This window comes from Nematolebias whitei, chromosome 11 (assembly GCF_014905685.2).
Source record: "Nematolebias whitei isolate Nwh7 chromosome 11, NemWhi1, whole genome shotgun sequence".
NCBI classification, from domain to species: domain Eukaryota; kingdom Metazoa; phylum Chordata; class Actinopteri; order Cyprinodontiformes; family Rivulidae; genus Nematolebias; species Nematolebias whitei.
Window position 1 is genome coordinate 23,067,965 of NC_056508.1, and position 16,374 is coordinate 23,084,338.

Here is a 16,374-nt window from a genome sequence, read left to right on the forward strand (position 1 = left end):
TTCAATTCAGTTTATTTATAGAGCACCAAGTCACAACAGAAGTCATCTCATGACACTGTGCAGAAACATTCATATATATATATAAAGTAAGTTACGGTAATAACGTTATTTATCTGAGGGGCAGACTACTTTGAGTTCAACTTCATCACAGATTCTCATCTTGAGCAAGCATGAAGGTGACAGTGGAAAAAGCCACTCATGAGGAAGAAACCTCCAGCAGAACCAGGCTCAGGACAAGCGACCATCTGCTTCGGCCGGCAATGATGCAATGATGGGTAATAAAAGAGCCATCTGTAGCACCCACAAAGTGTGGGACAACCATGTTCTCAACATAAATTGCAATATTTCTGAATATCTCCCGATGCATGCTCAATAATACAGGTAGAAAAGTATAACGAAGTGAAGCCAGGTCCTCTGGACAGTTTCTTCTTCTTGAAACGTTTCAGCTTTTATCCAAAAGACTTCTTCAGTCTGATGCAGCTCCTCAGACTGAAGAAGTCTTTTGGATAAAAGATGAAACGTTTCAACAAGAAAAAAAAAGTCCAGAGGACCTGACTTCACTTCGTTATATTGTCTGAATCTCCTTTTGTGAGAAAATTAAAATAATTCTGGCACCAATTAAGTCTATGCTGCAGTGCAAAATACTTACACACAGTTGTGATTCTGACTCCAAATAGGAACATTTGACTTTATCAGTTCTGTAATTCTCCTGTATTCTGAGCTTGTAGCAAGTTTCCACAGTGAAATAGCCACTCTAACGCAGACACTGATGGAAACTTGTGTATTGGTGATGCTTCAATCTCCACAGTTTGTATACAGTGTCCTCTTTCAGTGTGAACATTTAAATAGGTTAGCTGAATCTCCTCTGGGTATTCCAACAGCTATTTTTGTGCATCCACTTGCTTCAAGACAAACTTGAAATAAAATAAATTGATTACATCTATCTTTACTAAATCTTCATCCAAAAGTGTATATGTTGTTTTTCTTATTCAAAATAGGATGCAAGGTCAGAGGGATTTGAGGTGACATCACCACTCCTGCTGCATGAACCACTCTCAGGAAAACAAGGTAAAGACAGCAAACATGACCAAGGAACGTTGGCTTTTAATATAAAAGCATAACAGGAATCATTTGCAGTTTTTCCTGAAGCATGCTCATTTGCAGTTTCGATATAAAAACTACATGCAAGCACAATAGCTTAGATTATGAATTATAAAAATGTTATTTTGAACGCCCATGAATTACTCTTGCTGTCTTGTGTAGTATGTGGGTCATGTTTTATAATAAAAGCTGGGTCTTTTATTTTGAAAACAACTTCCGGTGCAACCCTGCTAGGCTCGACTTGTGGGGGAACAAGTCAGGCTTTTTTTCGGACGGAACCAAGTTTCTTCTCGCTGGTGCCAACGCCCGGCGAAACAAACAGCTAACGTACCCACGGTTCGGCACAGGTGAGTAATTTAAACATATTCTTACTTCCTTGGGTTAAGTTTTATTTGCAATAAAATATTTCCTCCCCTCCGGGCTCGGTGAATTTACCAACACAAACTCCCGTTAGCCGGCTGGTGGCTAAGCTAACCTAGTGGTTAGCGTTGTGCTAGCACTACGTTAGCATAGTTTGTTCCACGATACACAAACGCGTTTTCTCTGCCTTTTGTATTTCGTTACAGTAAACAAAGCCACGTTTTGTTATTGATCTTTAGCCTTATTGTTAAATAGTCATTTCAGCTAGGTTATTCAGAGGAAAAACCTAGTCACTCGCTAACGTTAGCCTTCGCACAGTTTTAATCATAATGGGGTGTGACTGAACAAGTTTACGTGCGAAAACTCAATTTTCTGGGACCTTACTGGTCCATCAGGGTGATGTTAGGATTTTAAAAGCCAGCACGCATCTGGCATTGATTGTTCAGAGTCCTTGTATGCGTTTCATTGTAGTTTATAAAATGGCCTAATCCTTGTAAGGCATCGCCTCCCCCCTCTTCCTGCAGCTTTCAGGCCAGCAGCAGCAAGAAAGCACAAGAGATGCAGACGATCAAGTGCGTGGTGGTGGGAGATGGAGCAGTGGGAAAAACCTGCTTACTGATCTCATACACCACAAACAAGTTCCCATCTGAATATGTTCCCACAGTAAGCTCAATATCTGATCACATGTAATAAATAATCGGAGGAATACTCTCAAACTCATTATGACATGCATTTAATGTTTTGATTACAGGTGTTTGACAACTATGCAGTTACTGTAATGATTGGGGGTGAACCATACACCCTGGGCTTGTTTGATACAGCAGGTATGTTGTTTTTCTGGTTGCATGTGACAGTCTACTTCTGTGTGTACCTTTTGAAATGTAACTAAAAGATGGGGCACACCAGATTAGGGGTCGTTAGTTGATTTGCGAAGTGTGGGTAAAAGTAAAGTAAATTACAGTGTTTATAATAAAGTATTTGTATCAGTGATTTTGTGGAATGGGTTAGATGAAGAGCTTAAGCAAAGTAAAAATATTGCACAGTTCAAGAGAAAATATAGAGTACAAAATTAATGTGTACAAAAATGAATGAGACAAAATGATGTGATTCCAAATGTTAATTTGTTAATCTGTGTGTGTGCATATTAAGCTTTGATCTGTTGGTGATACGAGATTAAATTTGTATCTGCATGTATATTGATGTATGTGTAGGTATACTTAGCTACGTGTGTACAGTTATATGTGTATTTATGTATTGAATCACTAGTTTGATTCAGAATTTATATCTAAACTTGGGGGACAAGACTGGGTAGGTCTTTGCTTCTTCTTGCTCCCTTATCGAAACTTTTTTTTTTTGTTTGCAGAATATTTTGATATAAATATTTACATTTTTATTTTTTGTTGAAATTTTAACTGTTTGAAATTAAATAAATGGTTATAAGTAAAAAATGCAATGGCAATCATTGCTAAAGGTAATTTGATTCTGGTAGACCTGCTTAGGAAATTACTCCCCCCCCCCCCCCCCCTTATGTTTCATGATTCACAGTAGGGCCCCTACCCAACTGGTGTAGGTCATAATCATTGGCTTTATGATGCATAAATGATCTAGTTTAAAACGGCTTAAATTTAACAGCAGTTCATCTGTTTACAGTGAAACCATTTTGTCTCGTCTCTCCACAGGTCAGGAAGATTACGACAGGTTACGACCACTAAGCTACCCTCAGACTGATGTTTTCCTAGTCTGTTTTTCCGTTGTTTCACCCTCCTCATTTGAGAACGTTAAAGAAAAGGTGAGTTTGCAACGTCAGTTTAACAGCGAGTTTCGTCACTTGACAATAAAGTCACTTTTCAAGCCACAGTTTGTTTCATTCAGACATTAAATTGCAATCGTAGTTCACTCTGTCATATTTTCCTTTGGTTTTAAATTTTGTAAATAAATAAATAAAGGCTTGTAGAGGTTTCTTTTCTAAGTTCTCATTACAGGAAGCCATTTTAATCATTTTAAGAAAGTTCCTACTTTGGCTTAATAAGCTGTGTAATCTGCTTGCTGGGCTGGGAACCACATTTCAATCCTCTGCATCAGCTGACACCATTGGTCAGAAGAGCTCATGTTTTTTTACTGTGGAAGCAGAACAGCAGGAAGAAAGCATCTAGACTTACCTGAAAAACTCAGCTTGGTTTTCGCAGTTTCGCTGCTCTCATTTTGTCAAACCTCAAGTGCTTTTACCGTCACATTCTTTTTTGGGGCCATAATTATTCTTCAAGCTACGGTAATTAAAAGTTGGTCAGAATTTTAGTTTGTATAAAATAAAACTACAGTCTGAGTAGCATCATTACTTCTTAAGCCCCCAGTATACTGCCGCGTACAGAGGTACGCACGTACGTACACATAGGTACGCACGTACGTACGCAGAGGTACGAGCGTACCCCCCAGGGCATGTCCGTGCAAAGCTCAAATTTTTATGACCATGTATGCAGTGTCGCACAATAAACTGCCCAGCGACAGACTGTTTTGTATGTGACACCAATGTATTAAATTCCCCTTCTTCATCCCTGATCTGGCCTTTTCTTTTGTTTTTTTGCCAAGAGGCAGTGATCTCTTCCTCCTTCGTTGATGCCATGACTGAAATGGTGAGAAATGGAGGAATTTGTCACGAGCGAATTAAACTCAGGTCCAGCATGGCTGCGGGAGGGTCTGGAGATTTCCTGGTGGGCTGGTCTGATGTGTGGGCTGTAGAACCAGCGCTCCCTGTTTTTAAAAAAAATTTAGATCTTTTTATTAACAACATATAAACACAGAACACCGCTGCGGCGGAGGCTGCCAGCGCTCGCTTTTTTCCGACCTGTCAATCCAGTAGGCGTGTCAGCAAATGACCAATCAACGACCTCAATTTGTCCCGAAGGTAAACGCCCCTTGTCTGTGAAGCTGCTCTGAAGTCTGAACCCTCTGCGTACAATACACGCGTACGTACGCGTCAGCATACTGGAGGCTTTACACTCATGTTAAGTTGTTCCAAATCATCTACTTTTTGTTCCAGTTCAGCTATGTTTTTGATTTGTTATTTATCAGAACTTTCAACTTCTTCACTTCCTCAGACCGATCAGGAGTTCTTGCTGAGATGCTACTCTTGTCAGTTCTGCATTCATAAAGTTGAATGATTTTTTAAAATTTTCCTCCATATTTTCTGAATTATTTTCTACTGACTCGTAGTCTTCTTTGTCCACGTCTGTTCGGCATTACTCATGCCAAGTTGATCAAAGTGAATCTCTTCAAGGCCTCGTGTTGAACGTTCTTTAATGCCAGGATTTGCAACATGCTCTGAGTCTAGTGTTGAGGTCTGAAGTGATGTCCACACGATCCCAACCAGAGGCTCACTATTAATGCACAGCAGCCCCATTAGACAAAGGGATTATTACAGATAGGCTAGAGTTGGACTGTGTGTTTAGACTGAAGTAGTCCTCTCTGTGTTTCAACATGTTAAAATATCAGGAAGATGAAAACCCCACCATGGATCATATTTGGTTTGAGATGCCTGCTCTCACATGCACTGTTTATATTTACAAGACTATTTATTAGTGCATTAGCAGTAGCATTGCTGTGTAAAAGCAGTGCTTTGCTTACAAAACAAAATAAAGCTTTTACTAAAAACAGTTAACTGTGCTTTTAGTTTTGACCATAACAGTGAAGTTCTGATGTAAACATTTTAGACTAATTTATCAACAATCAAAAAAACTCGGCCAGACATTAATCCAGATTGAATTATTATATGTAAATATTAATTTGCACTCTAACTCAAAATCAATGCTTTAAAAAAAACAAGATCCAAATGATGTAAATGAAAGCCTAAAAAACATTTTCAATAGAACAAACCTTGAAAACCAAAACGTATAAATCAGAACCAGTTGGTGTGTGGATGGATATAATTTAGTCATGCAGCCTGCTAATTTATAGAAAATATTAAGATGTCTATGGGATCTTTTTTTGAAATGTTCTGCTTACTGAAAGATCTGCACTTTTGTCTTGTTTATTATGCACCGTTAGAGACGGCTAAATGCATCTTATGTTTCCACAGTGTTTTCTTGAACCAAATCATCTACAGGTGCTGGTCATAAAATTAGAATCTTGTGAAAAATTTGATTTATTTCAGTAATTCCATTCAGAAAGTGAAACTTGTATATTATATTAATTCATTACACAGTGATATATTTCAAATGTTTATTTTAATGTTGATGATTACAACCGACAACTAATGAAAACCCCAAATTAAGTATCTCTGAAAATTAGAATATTACTTAAGACCAATTAAAAAAAAAAAAATATATATATATATATATATATAATTTTTTTAGAAATGTCGGCCAACTGAAAAGTACAAACATGAAAAGTACAAACATGAAAAGTATGAGCATGTACAGCACTCAATACTTCGTTGTTGCTCCTTTTGCCTGGATTACTGCAGCAATGCAGCGTGGCATGGAGTCCATCAGTCTGTGACACTGCTCAGGTGTTGTGAGAGCCCAGGTTGCTCTGATAGTGGCCTTCAGCTCTTCTGAATTGTTGGGTCTGGTGTATCGCATCTTCCTCTTCACAATACTCCATAGATTTTCTATGGGGTTAAGGTCAGGTGAGTTTGCTGGCCAATTGAGAACAGGGATACCATGGTACTTAAACCAGGTACTGGTAGCTATGGCACTGTGTGCAGGTGCCACGTTCTGTTGGAAAATGAAATCTGCATCTCCATAAAGTTGGTGAGCAGCAGGAAGCATGAAGTGCTCTAAAACTTCCTGGTAGATGGCTGCTTTGACCTTGGACCTCAGAAAACAGTGGACCAACACCAACAGATGACATGGCACCCCATACCATCACTGACTGTGGAAACTTGACACTGGATCTCAAGCAACATGGATTCTGTGCCTCTCTTCTCCCTCCAGACTCTGGGACCTTGAATTTCTAAAGGAAATGCAACATTTACTTTTCATCAGAGAACATAACTTTGGACCACTCAGCAGCAGTCCAGTCCATGTTGTCTTAAGCCCATGCGAGACGCTTCTGACGCTGTCTATTGTTCAAGAGTGGCTTGACACAAGGACATGAAACCCATGTCTTGCATACATCTGTGCGTGGTGGTTCTTGAAGCACTGACTTCAGCTGCAGTTCACTCTTTGTGAATCTCCCCCACACTTTGAATTGGGTTTTGTTTCACCCTCATCTCCAGGGTGCGGTTATCCCTATTGCTCATACACTTATTTCTACCACATATTTTCCTTCCCTTCACCTCTCTATTAATGTGCTTGGACACAGAGCTCTGTGAACAGCCAGCCTCTTTAGCAATGAACTTTTGTGTCTTGCCCTCTTTGTGCAAGGTGTCAATGGTCGTTTTTTGGACATCTGTCAAGTCAGCAGTCTTCCCCATGATTGTGTAGCCTACAGAACTAGACTAGACTGAGACCATTTAAAGGCCTTTGTAGGTGTTTTGAGTTAATTAGATGATTAGAGTGTGGCACCAGGTGTCTTCAATATTGAACCTTTTCACAATGTTCTAATTTTTTGAGATACTTAATTTGGGGTTTTCAGTAGTTGTCAGTTATAATCATCAACATTAATTAAAAAGAAATAAACATTTGAAATAGATCAGTCTGAGTCTAATGAATAAATATAATATACAAGTTTCACTTTTTGAATGGAATTACTGAAATAAATCAACTTTTTCATGATATTCTAGTTTTATGACCAGCACCTGGAGTGTAAATTGCATTAAACCCGTGATTGTAATTTATTTATTTTTCTTCCCCTCTAGTGGGTTCCTGAAATCACACACCACTGTCCCAAGACCCCGTTCCTGTTGGTAGGCACTCAGATCGACCTCCGTGATGACCCCTCCACCGTGGAGAAGTTGGCTAAGAACAAACAAAAGCCCATCACCCCTGAGACAGCAGAAAAGCTGGCTCGTGACCTGAAGGCAGTCAAATATGTGGAGTGCTCAGCTCTAACACAGGTAGGACCTTCCTTTAGTAACGGGTGTATTTTAACATGCGTGTAACGGCGAGGCTGGAAATGCTCTGGCTTGTCTTTTACTAACAGCTTTTGTCTTCTTCTAACTCTGTGTGTGTATCTGTGTTTTTTCTTTTTCCTGTAGCGGGGATTGAAGAACGTATTTGATGAGGCTATCCTAGCTGCTTTAGAGCCCCCTGAAACTCAGAGAAAGAGAAAATGCTGCTTGTTCTGATGTCTTCTTGCATCTTGCTTTGCCTCGTCTGCTGCTTTTTCATTGTAAAGAAAAGTCTCTCACATAAGTAACCACGCACTCTTCAAATTTAATACTCTGTGCCCAGTAACATTTTTTCCTCTTCCGATCGTGTGTTCTTTTCAACTCCCACCTAATCATTTACCTTTGCTGCCTAAGATAATGGAGTGCCAATCTTAAACTTTCTTTCCCTCCCGATGTAACTGGACATATTTCAGTTATAAACGACCTTCTGTTTTCCCAGTAATGAACTTGTCTCTTTATTTTCTACATGTACTCTACATTCTGTCTTAGACGGTTTGTAAGATGTTTTCTCCACTGCTGCAGGCTTTGGTCATTACTCGGTTTGATCGTGAGGAGAGTCTTGTAAGATGTTACTTAAATAAAGTGAAGTTTTGATTTACCTGCTCAACTGTTAGTCAGATTTATTTTGTATCTAGTTTGAGTGGATGTTCAGTACGTGTTTGGAAAAGCTGTGTTTTCAATAATAACATTTTGTTTCCACAGAAAGGATTAAAGAATGTGTTTGATGAGGCAATACTGGCCGCCCTGGAGCCTCCCGAACCTAAGAAAAGACGCAAATGTGTTCTGCTCTAAATGTCCTCGCCATCTTCTTCAGAACATTTTCCATATCTAGGTTAACAGTACTGAAATGTTTTATTTTCCTCTGCACAAGCACATTCCAAGTGTTTGCTTCAAGTATCGTGTAGAGCATAAGCTGGTAAAGACAGCTTAATAAAATACTCAGCTTGTATTGTAATTCATTAAAGTTGTCATTTCAAACTTCCATCTCCAACTTTTACAGCAGCAATAAAAGTCCTCATTGAGTCTGACACACACGGACTCATTTCAAAACAGGCTTTAAGATGAAACAGATGCCGTATTTAATAGTTTTGGATAATGCTCCATTTTTAGTTGGACATGACAAAACCACCTGAAATGATGACACTGACGAGAAGAAGTGGGAAATGACCAGTTTTAGGCCTTCACGAGCTGAGAAATTGCTAATATAGTTACCATGTAAACAGTCAGTCCTTTAAATCACTGCTATCCGTTATTCTCTCAATTTACCTTTAAAGATATTTAGCACGAATTATCACGTTTTAAGTTTCTACTGAAAGTTGATACTGCATGTTTATCTACTTTTAATTCCAGGTTAATGAACTTTTCTGTAACCTGAACACATTTGTGTTGCATCATTAAGTTTGTGAGGGGAGAAAATCTGTTAAAATGACTGAAATATCCATTTTTTACAGTAACCATGCCAACAGTAGGGTGAAGTCTGATTTGTAAATATAGTGGCAATAACTTATTTACTTTGACATTTGTGCATTACTAAAAAAAAGTTTAAAGAGGCTGAGATGAGGCTGAAATCAAATTTTACAAATTCTTTGAGTGTTTTCATTTTTATTTAGCTTGACATGGTTGTGCTGTATCTTGTAATAAAACAACAATAAACCAGTATTAAGATTAAATCGTTGACTGCATGTTCTGTGATGTACATGTTACTTGTGTGAAAGCAAAGACTACAAAAAAAAATCATTTCTCAGAATGAGGGTGTTTTATAAATGCACAAAAAATACAGAGTTTTTGAAGTTTTATCTTTCCCCCTCTTTGTTTAAAGTTGTACCACATAGAGATTAAAGCAACACACGGTCCATAAAATAAAAAACAATCAAATAAGATGTCAAAACCTGATTGAGTTTAATGATTTTGCAAATGTACACACACTTGAGAAAACAAACACGTGTACAGAATGAACCACTGACCTGTTTAAAACTCAGAGGTGTCAGTAACTACACGTACAGTCACGTCCTACAGTGCATGACTGAAATCTTGGCATTCCTAAAGTCCCAACAGGCAGAGGCCGTTTACTGTAAATCCTTCTGTTTAAGGCAAAAATAGGATCACACAGGCAGGATGTGAACTTCCAGAACCATCGGTACCATTTAAACCAGAGCTATTGAACTAAACTGCTCAGGGGGGCACGGTTTCTGAAAGCCAGCAGCTCAGGGGCTGGACATCCAGCAGTTAGTCATTATGTACATTCAAAAGTATTACAATAAACCGTTACCTTTTAAATTGGTTTATTTTACTGCATTGAATCATAAATGCAATAAACAACCCCTATATATATGTATTTATTAAGTGGGCCAGATTGAAGTCGTCATGGGGCTGGAAATGGCCTGGGGGGTTCCAGGAATGAAGTTCAGCAAACTGAGGTAATTTATCCTGAGCGAGGAAAGTGAGTTTTCAGTTCCAGGGAGGTTTATTACTTTTAGGTGAAATAACTGAGCAGCTTAACCTTTAATTAATTATTTCACCCGCCCAAACCATAAACTGACTTTATACTTAAATAAAACAAAGTAATGGTTGTTGACAAGTTTGACCCCAACAAGTAATTCTTTAAAAATAATTTACAAGTTCAAGTTTATAGATTTCTACATTTTACTGCCTCTGGCCAGATGTTGCAGTTAGAGGCAGCATCACTGTAGGAATATTAAATAAATAAATTCACATTTGGACTGGAAGAATCAGAACATCTTCAACTGGAAGAAGTCCATGTAAGGTGGGTGAATTCTCACTGGACAGAAATTCAGTGTGAGAACATTTTTCAATTAAACTGCTGCATTTATAAGATTGTTGGAAAGAAAAGACCTGGAGGAGGAAAATGAGTTGCTTCTTATGTGGAGATGTTTTATTCTGCAAATTATATCTCAGCGTGATGAACAAACGATCAGATTAGAGCATTTGTCTGAGGTGTTCATGGACGTGTGTTGTCAGACTTGGAGGAATGAGTGAATTTAATGAAAACTGTAAAATCATGATTCGTTTGTTACCATGGTGACAGACTGCTTAACTTGTCTCCCTTTCTATGACAGAAAACTCAAGTTTCCTTTAACTTAGGGTGATCTAACTCAGTTTTAACCAAACCTGCTTTCTGGAATTACACCCAGGTAGGATGGTTGAATAAATATCAATTTGACAAATAGACAGATTAGAAAAAACTTAAATTCCCTTTCAAATATCACATGTATCAACATTTATGACACTAGTGTCAGCACTGTATTAACTCTGAAGTAAAGCATTAGATTCAGGAATTTATTTTATTTTTTTTACTTTGAAGATTAACTTTTATCCAGACAGGTCATTTCACTGAGACACGTCTCATTTACAAGAGACCTGTAACACATAAAATCAATTACATGAAATAATACAACAATCATAAAACATATTGGTTAAAAGTGAGCAGATTAAAATTAAACCTTACCAAAAAAAAAAGCCCAAAATAATGATTTCTCCATTTTCTTTAAAATATGTTTGAAATGCCCCAGAGGGGTTAAATATAATAGTACACAAATTATTGCCAGTTAATTGTTTTATTAATTTTGTTTACTTTATAGGAAGAGGGTTATATACTGTTTAAGGTTAAACTGATTACACATTGTATTCATGCAGAACAAAACATTTAAAGTTGGACGATGGTTACAAGCACAAACGGGATCCAAGCAGCGTGAGGTTAGCAAGTTTCTCCATTTCACAGGGACTTGTGGAGTTCACTAAAAATGTTTCTGAGGGTCACAAAAAGCTTGGTGAGTCGTTTAAGTAAAGATATGTATTAAACTTTTCATATATTAAGACATATCTGAAGTTACTTCAATGATCCGTGTCCAAGGCTGGACATATTTCAACGCAGCTGTCTGTTACACGAATGCCGTACCATCCTGCCCAGAACTGTGTATCTTTACCACCGTGAAAAAATTTGATGTATCTCACTCCTGGTCCATAGTCCTTGAACACATGAGTCATCTGAAAATTATAAAACATTAATAAATAAATAAAAAAATCAGTCTCTGAAGTTTTATTTGGCTCTGAAACGCCGCTGAACTTCACATTTTGTACAAACCTGATGCCACTGCTGATCGTTCCACTGTGGGAAGTAAACGGTATCGGGAGTAAACGTCTGAAGAACCACATTCTTGCGATCTAGCAGCTGCACGGTTATTGAATATTCGCTGCCACAGTCCCAGCGAGGTGCGTACCTAACGCAACACAAGCGCACACACAGTTCAGAAACATGACGCTCCCTTAATGGAAGTTGATTCTTGGGAGTCGTGTAAAATTCTCACCAGTCAGATATTCTGATGGGAGGCTGGAACTTGTCCATAAAGGACGGGCTGTAACCTTCCTTCCCCAAATCAATAGTTTGGGACTTTATACACGTGCTGCAGACAACAGAGGGTTAAAGAGACTGTACGGAATGAAACATGTAAAAAGTCAACATATAACCACTGACAAAAAATAGTTAGACAACCAGATGAAGTGGTGGACATTAAATGAAACTATTGGATCAGGGCAGGTGACAGGTGGACATCAACAAGACACAGGCAGTACATAGACTCTCGTACCGTGTGTGTTGTTGAAAGACTGTTCCAGGGTGCTCACATGCAGACAGCACTGTGCCATCAGAGTCCCACAAATCCCTACCAGACTTGAAGTCATATCCCATGGTTCCTCAAAGCATGACGGCAGCAATAAAACAATTATTGGTCCTCTCACCTTGACACGTCCATACATGCACACAAAGAGTAAATGGGAAGGTGAACCCAAAGTCCGGCTTCTATCAGTCTTCAAGACAGTGCAGATCACATGGGGTGCCGTAAAGAGTCCAATACGTACGTGTGGGTGCAGGAACAGATGCCATAGGATTCTGTAATGGTCTGCGCTCAATAAGACTATCTTCCTTTAGTGTAGCCTGTCAAACAACTGAGTGCTAATTGATCCCCCTGTGACTTCAGGACGTCCTAAAGGAGTGAAACTGCAGAATACAACCACTTCACCTTATGGAAACTAACAGTGTGAGCCCTATCAAACTGTAAAATGCTGCTTAATGTGTCTGTAGGTACTTCTGAACCAAACAAAGACTCAAAGAGTTATTGGTACTGTTAGTCCCACTGTGAAGCAGTTAAAAGGACATACATGTTCGCTGCCAGGGAAAAGCTGCAACTGCCTCACTTACCAACAGGACATGCTCCATCAACAACAGCGGAGGACAACATAGTTGGAGCTGTGGGTCTTTGCTTTAAATTTTAAAGCAGAGTTTGAAAAAGTGCTGCAAACACTCAAGGAGGCAAAAGTCATAGGACAGATCGGTCTACTGTACACTCAAAGAAGAGCATGGTATAAAAGTCAACTGCAGAATCAAGTACATTCTACGTTAGCAAACTGAATGCATGTGAGCGCAAAGCATTCGCCACCAGTGCAAGCATGTAACAAGCTCATCCCCTTAGGTCTCTTAAGGACTTCCCATTGAGCCAAGAAAGCACCTACTATGAACGAGGAGCTCAAAAAGGCACAATAAGCATGGTGGATGAGAAATATGACCAGCTGCAGAACCATTATGCAAAAACAAAGAAAAGAAACAAACTGCCTAAGATGATCTTTTGTAGTCTGGAAGCATCTGAGGTGGTCCCACCTTCTGTTTTGAGTCTGGTTACTTTCACTCACCACTCTGACTGCTGGATGCTCCTGCATCTGCCTGATAACACTATTAATGACGTCACCACTTGTGTTGTTACTTGTACTAGAAGTGGCAGCTCCTCGCAAATCAAACCATTTGCACTGAAAAAGTATTCACACCCTTTGAACTTTTCCACATTTAGTCCATTTACAACCACAAACTTCAAAAGTATTTTACTGGGATTTTTATATGAAAGACAAACTAGCGATGGGAATCTTAAGGCACAAGAGGACACAAGCCCTGGTTTTAAATAACTGTATGTGGGTGCAAATACTTTGTACTAAAGGTTGCACTGGACTTTGAATATTGCTTCTTAAAGATAGATGGAAACTAATGATCATTCAATGGACCTTTTCAAAAATGCCAGTGCACATGCTCATCATGTATTGTGATCCTTCAACATCATAATTATGAACTTTGTGTTGCTCTACCATGTACTAACCTAGTAAAATACTTTGATGTTTGTGGATGTAAAGTGACAAAATGTTGAAAAGTTCAAAAGGTATGAATTATTTTTCAACTAAACCTTCTAGGTGCTTAACTTTTTTTGTCAGCGAGTGCATTTTTTTTGGATAATTACTCACCCATAAGAGGTCACAAAATTCTTCTGGACTTTCTCGTTTGGATGTGGTACCATAAGTCCCTCTACTTTCCACCTGTCACCACCGTTCTGTACTATGGTCCAATCTTGAAATTTATCTAACAAAACAAGCAGGGTGCAAAAAAGGTTTCTTAGCAAGAAACAAATGGCAATGGCAGAACATTCTGTAAATTCTTCAGCTTTTTACCTTCGCCCCTCGGATTCTTGAGAAGATTTCTTCTTTTCTTGCACAAGAAGTAAAACAGCCTCCAGTCACTGGGTACTTTGGAAGCATCGTGGACGTGATAGCCCTCTCTTCTACACCTTTCTCTCCAGAAAGACTCCATGTCGGCTACTTCTTTCCATTGATGGCACACCAGTCGACACACACAAACAACTACATGTGGGGGCAGATTGAGGAAGATTTCCTCCAGGATGTCCGGAGGTAGAAAAAAGATCTGACAAAAACACAAAGCGCACTAATGATCTGATGGTTTGAACAAAAAAATAAATACAGTTCCTATCATGCACACTGTCTGCACTGTATAAGCATTTTATGTCAGTACACAAACAAACGTGTAGATAAGCATTTTATGTCAGTACACAAACAAACGTGTAGGAGGATGACACAAACCGGATTTAAAAACCACTCTTCTGGTGGAGCCAGTTTTACAGCTGTTGTACTTTCTGCAGAAAACAAAGCTTTTGCTGTTAAGTTAAAGTTCTGGTCCCGTCACAGTTAAATGACCTGGAATGGCTGATCTTGGTTCTAGAATTGCGCCGCTCAAGGTGGCTGCATGTTGGAGCAGCTCTGTTACATTCATTCTGAGATTTTGCTTTTGGAAACTTTAATTCCTGGTTTTCTGGATGTAAATCACATTTTTTGGATGATTGTTTCCTCTGGTATCAGATGCTGTGCAGCTGGAAGGATTTTTACTGAAACTTTTTTGGTTTTGGATGTTTGTTATGATGCGTAACCATGGCAACAAGGCATTTTTCTACAACAACAGCAGCTGATTAACATCTCAAAAGCTCAAATAATATCTCAACTATGGCCCCAAATCTCAAATGAGTTGAAAAGGATGTTCTATGGATGCATTCTCATCTACCTGCCAGCTGCGCTCGAGTGCCTGACCACTGAGATCCTGGAACTAGCAGGAAACATGGCTCATGACAGCGGAAGGACGGGATCGTCCCTCGGCACCTACAGTTGACTGTCTGCAGCTATGAGGAGCTCAGCAGACTGCTGGGAGGAGTGGCCATCGCTCTGGGAGGAGTTCTGCCCGGCATTCAGGCGTTCCTACAGCCCGGGGGAACCGAGAGGCCAGCCGAGTCTGGGTGGACAGATCAGACGGCATCTGCAGCCAGTTTCTTAGGATCCACTGTGGGAAGGACCTTTACAAGAGATCCTTCCTGTCTACAGCCATCAGTATCTACAACATCTCTTAATGAAACGAGGATAACGAGTTACAACAACAAATAATTTCCCTTTGGGATTAATAAAGTATGTATGAATTGAATAAGAAATGAAATCCTGAAAGTGTCAGTCATTAATTAAAAAGAATCTGTTGGACTCCTGGCAGGGACCAATGCAGACATGTTCCTGTTTTTAGTTTTCTACATTTCTGTCTACATTGACACGTTTTGTTCAAACTCAGAGACATAAGAGCATCTGGACTGAAGCACGTGGAGGGATCAGCTGCAGGTCTTGAACTTACAGGCTCGCCTGACTGTGTGACTGATGAGCTGGTTGTTGCACCCATGGCTCTGGAGCTGGTTGTTGCACCCATGAAGCATAGTCTCCTCTTCATGTCTGATCAACCTGGACCTGACAAGTTGGTACCAGTGGGAATCTTCATATTGCCCCTCGAAGCCTACAAGAGAAAACGGTTGCGTCATGATTCATGAATACAGTATGATTAAGTTTGAGTTCGATAAAACGGAAGTGCAGCTGAAGTCGAAATTAGGAGTCTTAGTAAATAAAATAACATCTCATTTCATTTAATGTTTAACTCTTGTACATATCGCTCTGTTTTTGATGAATTCCAGATCGTAAAATGAACAATTTTGTCTTACTTTTTAGACGAGTACTGTATTCCTCCTTTCGGTTTACCAACGTCGCGCTCGTTATTCGCCCCAGTACACTCTCAGGATTACTACGACGGTGCTAGCCGCGGGAATACAAAATAAGTCGTAAATATTGTCAAGCACAAATGTTTTTTTTATTTTCACCCAACATTTACATGAACGTTGAGGATATACATATAGTATAGTATATAGTATGGCCAACAACAGTGGCTCTTAAGTCCTTACATTTCCAGAAAACTGAAAAGACCTTAAGACGTTCCGGTGTACGCCGGTATCAACAACGAGCAAACGCTTCAAATTTCCTTCAAGAACAGTTCCGGGTAGGCTAAGCCCCGCCCCTATCCTGCCACTCCTTTCTTTAAAACAAGACATGTACGGTAAATGACATCAACGCACACAGAAATCTCATATTAAACTACTTAAAAAAATTACAACTATTCTTTTTATTATTTATCACAATTATAGTGAAAATATACTAGG

At 39.2% G+C, this 16,374-nt stretch overlaps 2 protein-coding genes across 3 annotated transcripts; one reads left to right on the plus strand and one right to left on the minus strand.

The window, feature by feature from the left end:
- The first annotated feature begins 1,345 nt into the window (after positions 1-1,345).
- On the plus strand, positions 1,346-9,180 carry LOC119417542 (cell division control protein 42 homolog). 2 transcript variants are annotated; one of them, XM_037684771.1, is made up of 6 exons: positions 1,346-1,448; positions 1,986-2,124; positions 2,213-2,285; positions 3,141-3,250; positions 7,259-7,456; positions 8,213-9,180. In XM_037684771.1, the coding sequence occupies exons 2-6, from the start codon at positions 2,020-2,022 to the stop codon at positions 8,300-8,302; spliced, it is 576 nt and encodes a 191-aa protein (XP_037540699.1). In that variant the 5' UTR covers positions 1,346-1,448; positions 1,986-2,019; the 3' UTR covers positions 8,303-9,180. The 2 variants fall into 2 exon arrangements, with proteins under 2 accessions (XP_037540699.1, XP_037540700.1); XM_037684772.1 differs by lacking the exon at positions 8,213-9,180 and adding an exon at positions 7,598-8,117.
- A 1,830-nt stretch (positions 9,181-11,010) lies between these two features.
- On the minus strand, positions 11,011-16,045 carry LOC119417541 (F-box only protein 6). Its single transcript, XM_037684770.1, has 7 exons — positions 15,883-16,045; positions 15,525-15,680; positions 14,015-14,264; positions 13,811-13,925; positions 11,836-11,931; positions 11,613-11,748; positions 11,011-11,515 (listed from the first exon to the last, which is right to left on the minus strand). Exons 2-7 carry the CDS (start codon positions 15,615-15,617, stop codon positions 11,363-11,365), a joined length of 843 nt encoding a protein of 280 aa, XP_037540698.1. The 5' UTR covers positions 15,618-15,680; positions 15,883-16,045; the 3' UTR covers positions 11,011-11,362.
- Positions 16,046-16,374: the final 329 nt, after the last annotated feature.

What these genes read in the sequence shown, in the direction of transcription:
- LOC119417542 (XM_037684771.1), top strand. Translation starts at nt 2,020, where the DNA reads ATGCAGACGATCAAGTGCGTGGTGGTGGGAGATGGAGCAGTGGGAAAA. An exon ending in CATCTGAATATGTTCCCACA is followed by an intron (nt 2,125 to 2,212) that starts GTAAGCTCAATA and finishes TTTTGATTACAG; the next exon opens with GTGTTTGACAACTATGCAGT. An exon ending in TTGAGAACGTTAAAGAAAAG is followed by an intron (nt 3,251 to 7,258) that starts GTGAGTTTGCAA and finishes CTTCCCCTCTAG; the next exon opens with TGGGTTCCTGAAATCACACA.
- LOC119417541 (XM_037684770.1), bottom strand. Translation starts at nt 15,617, where the DNA reads ATGAAGAGGAGACTATGCTTCATGGGTGCAACAACCAGCTCCAGAGCC. An exon ending in AATTTTGTGACCTCTTATGG is followed by an intron (nt 11,932 to 13,810) that starts GTGAGTAATTAT and finishes TGTTGTCTGCAG; the next exon opens with CACGTGTATAAAGTCCCAAA. An exon ending in ACGATCAGCAGTGGCATCAG is followed by an intron (nt 11,516 to 11,612) that starts GTTTGTACAAAA and finishes TATAATTTTCAG; the next exon opens with ATGACTCATGTGTTCAAGGA.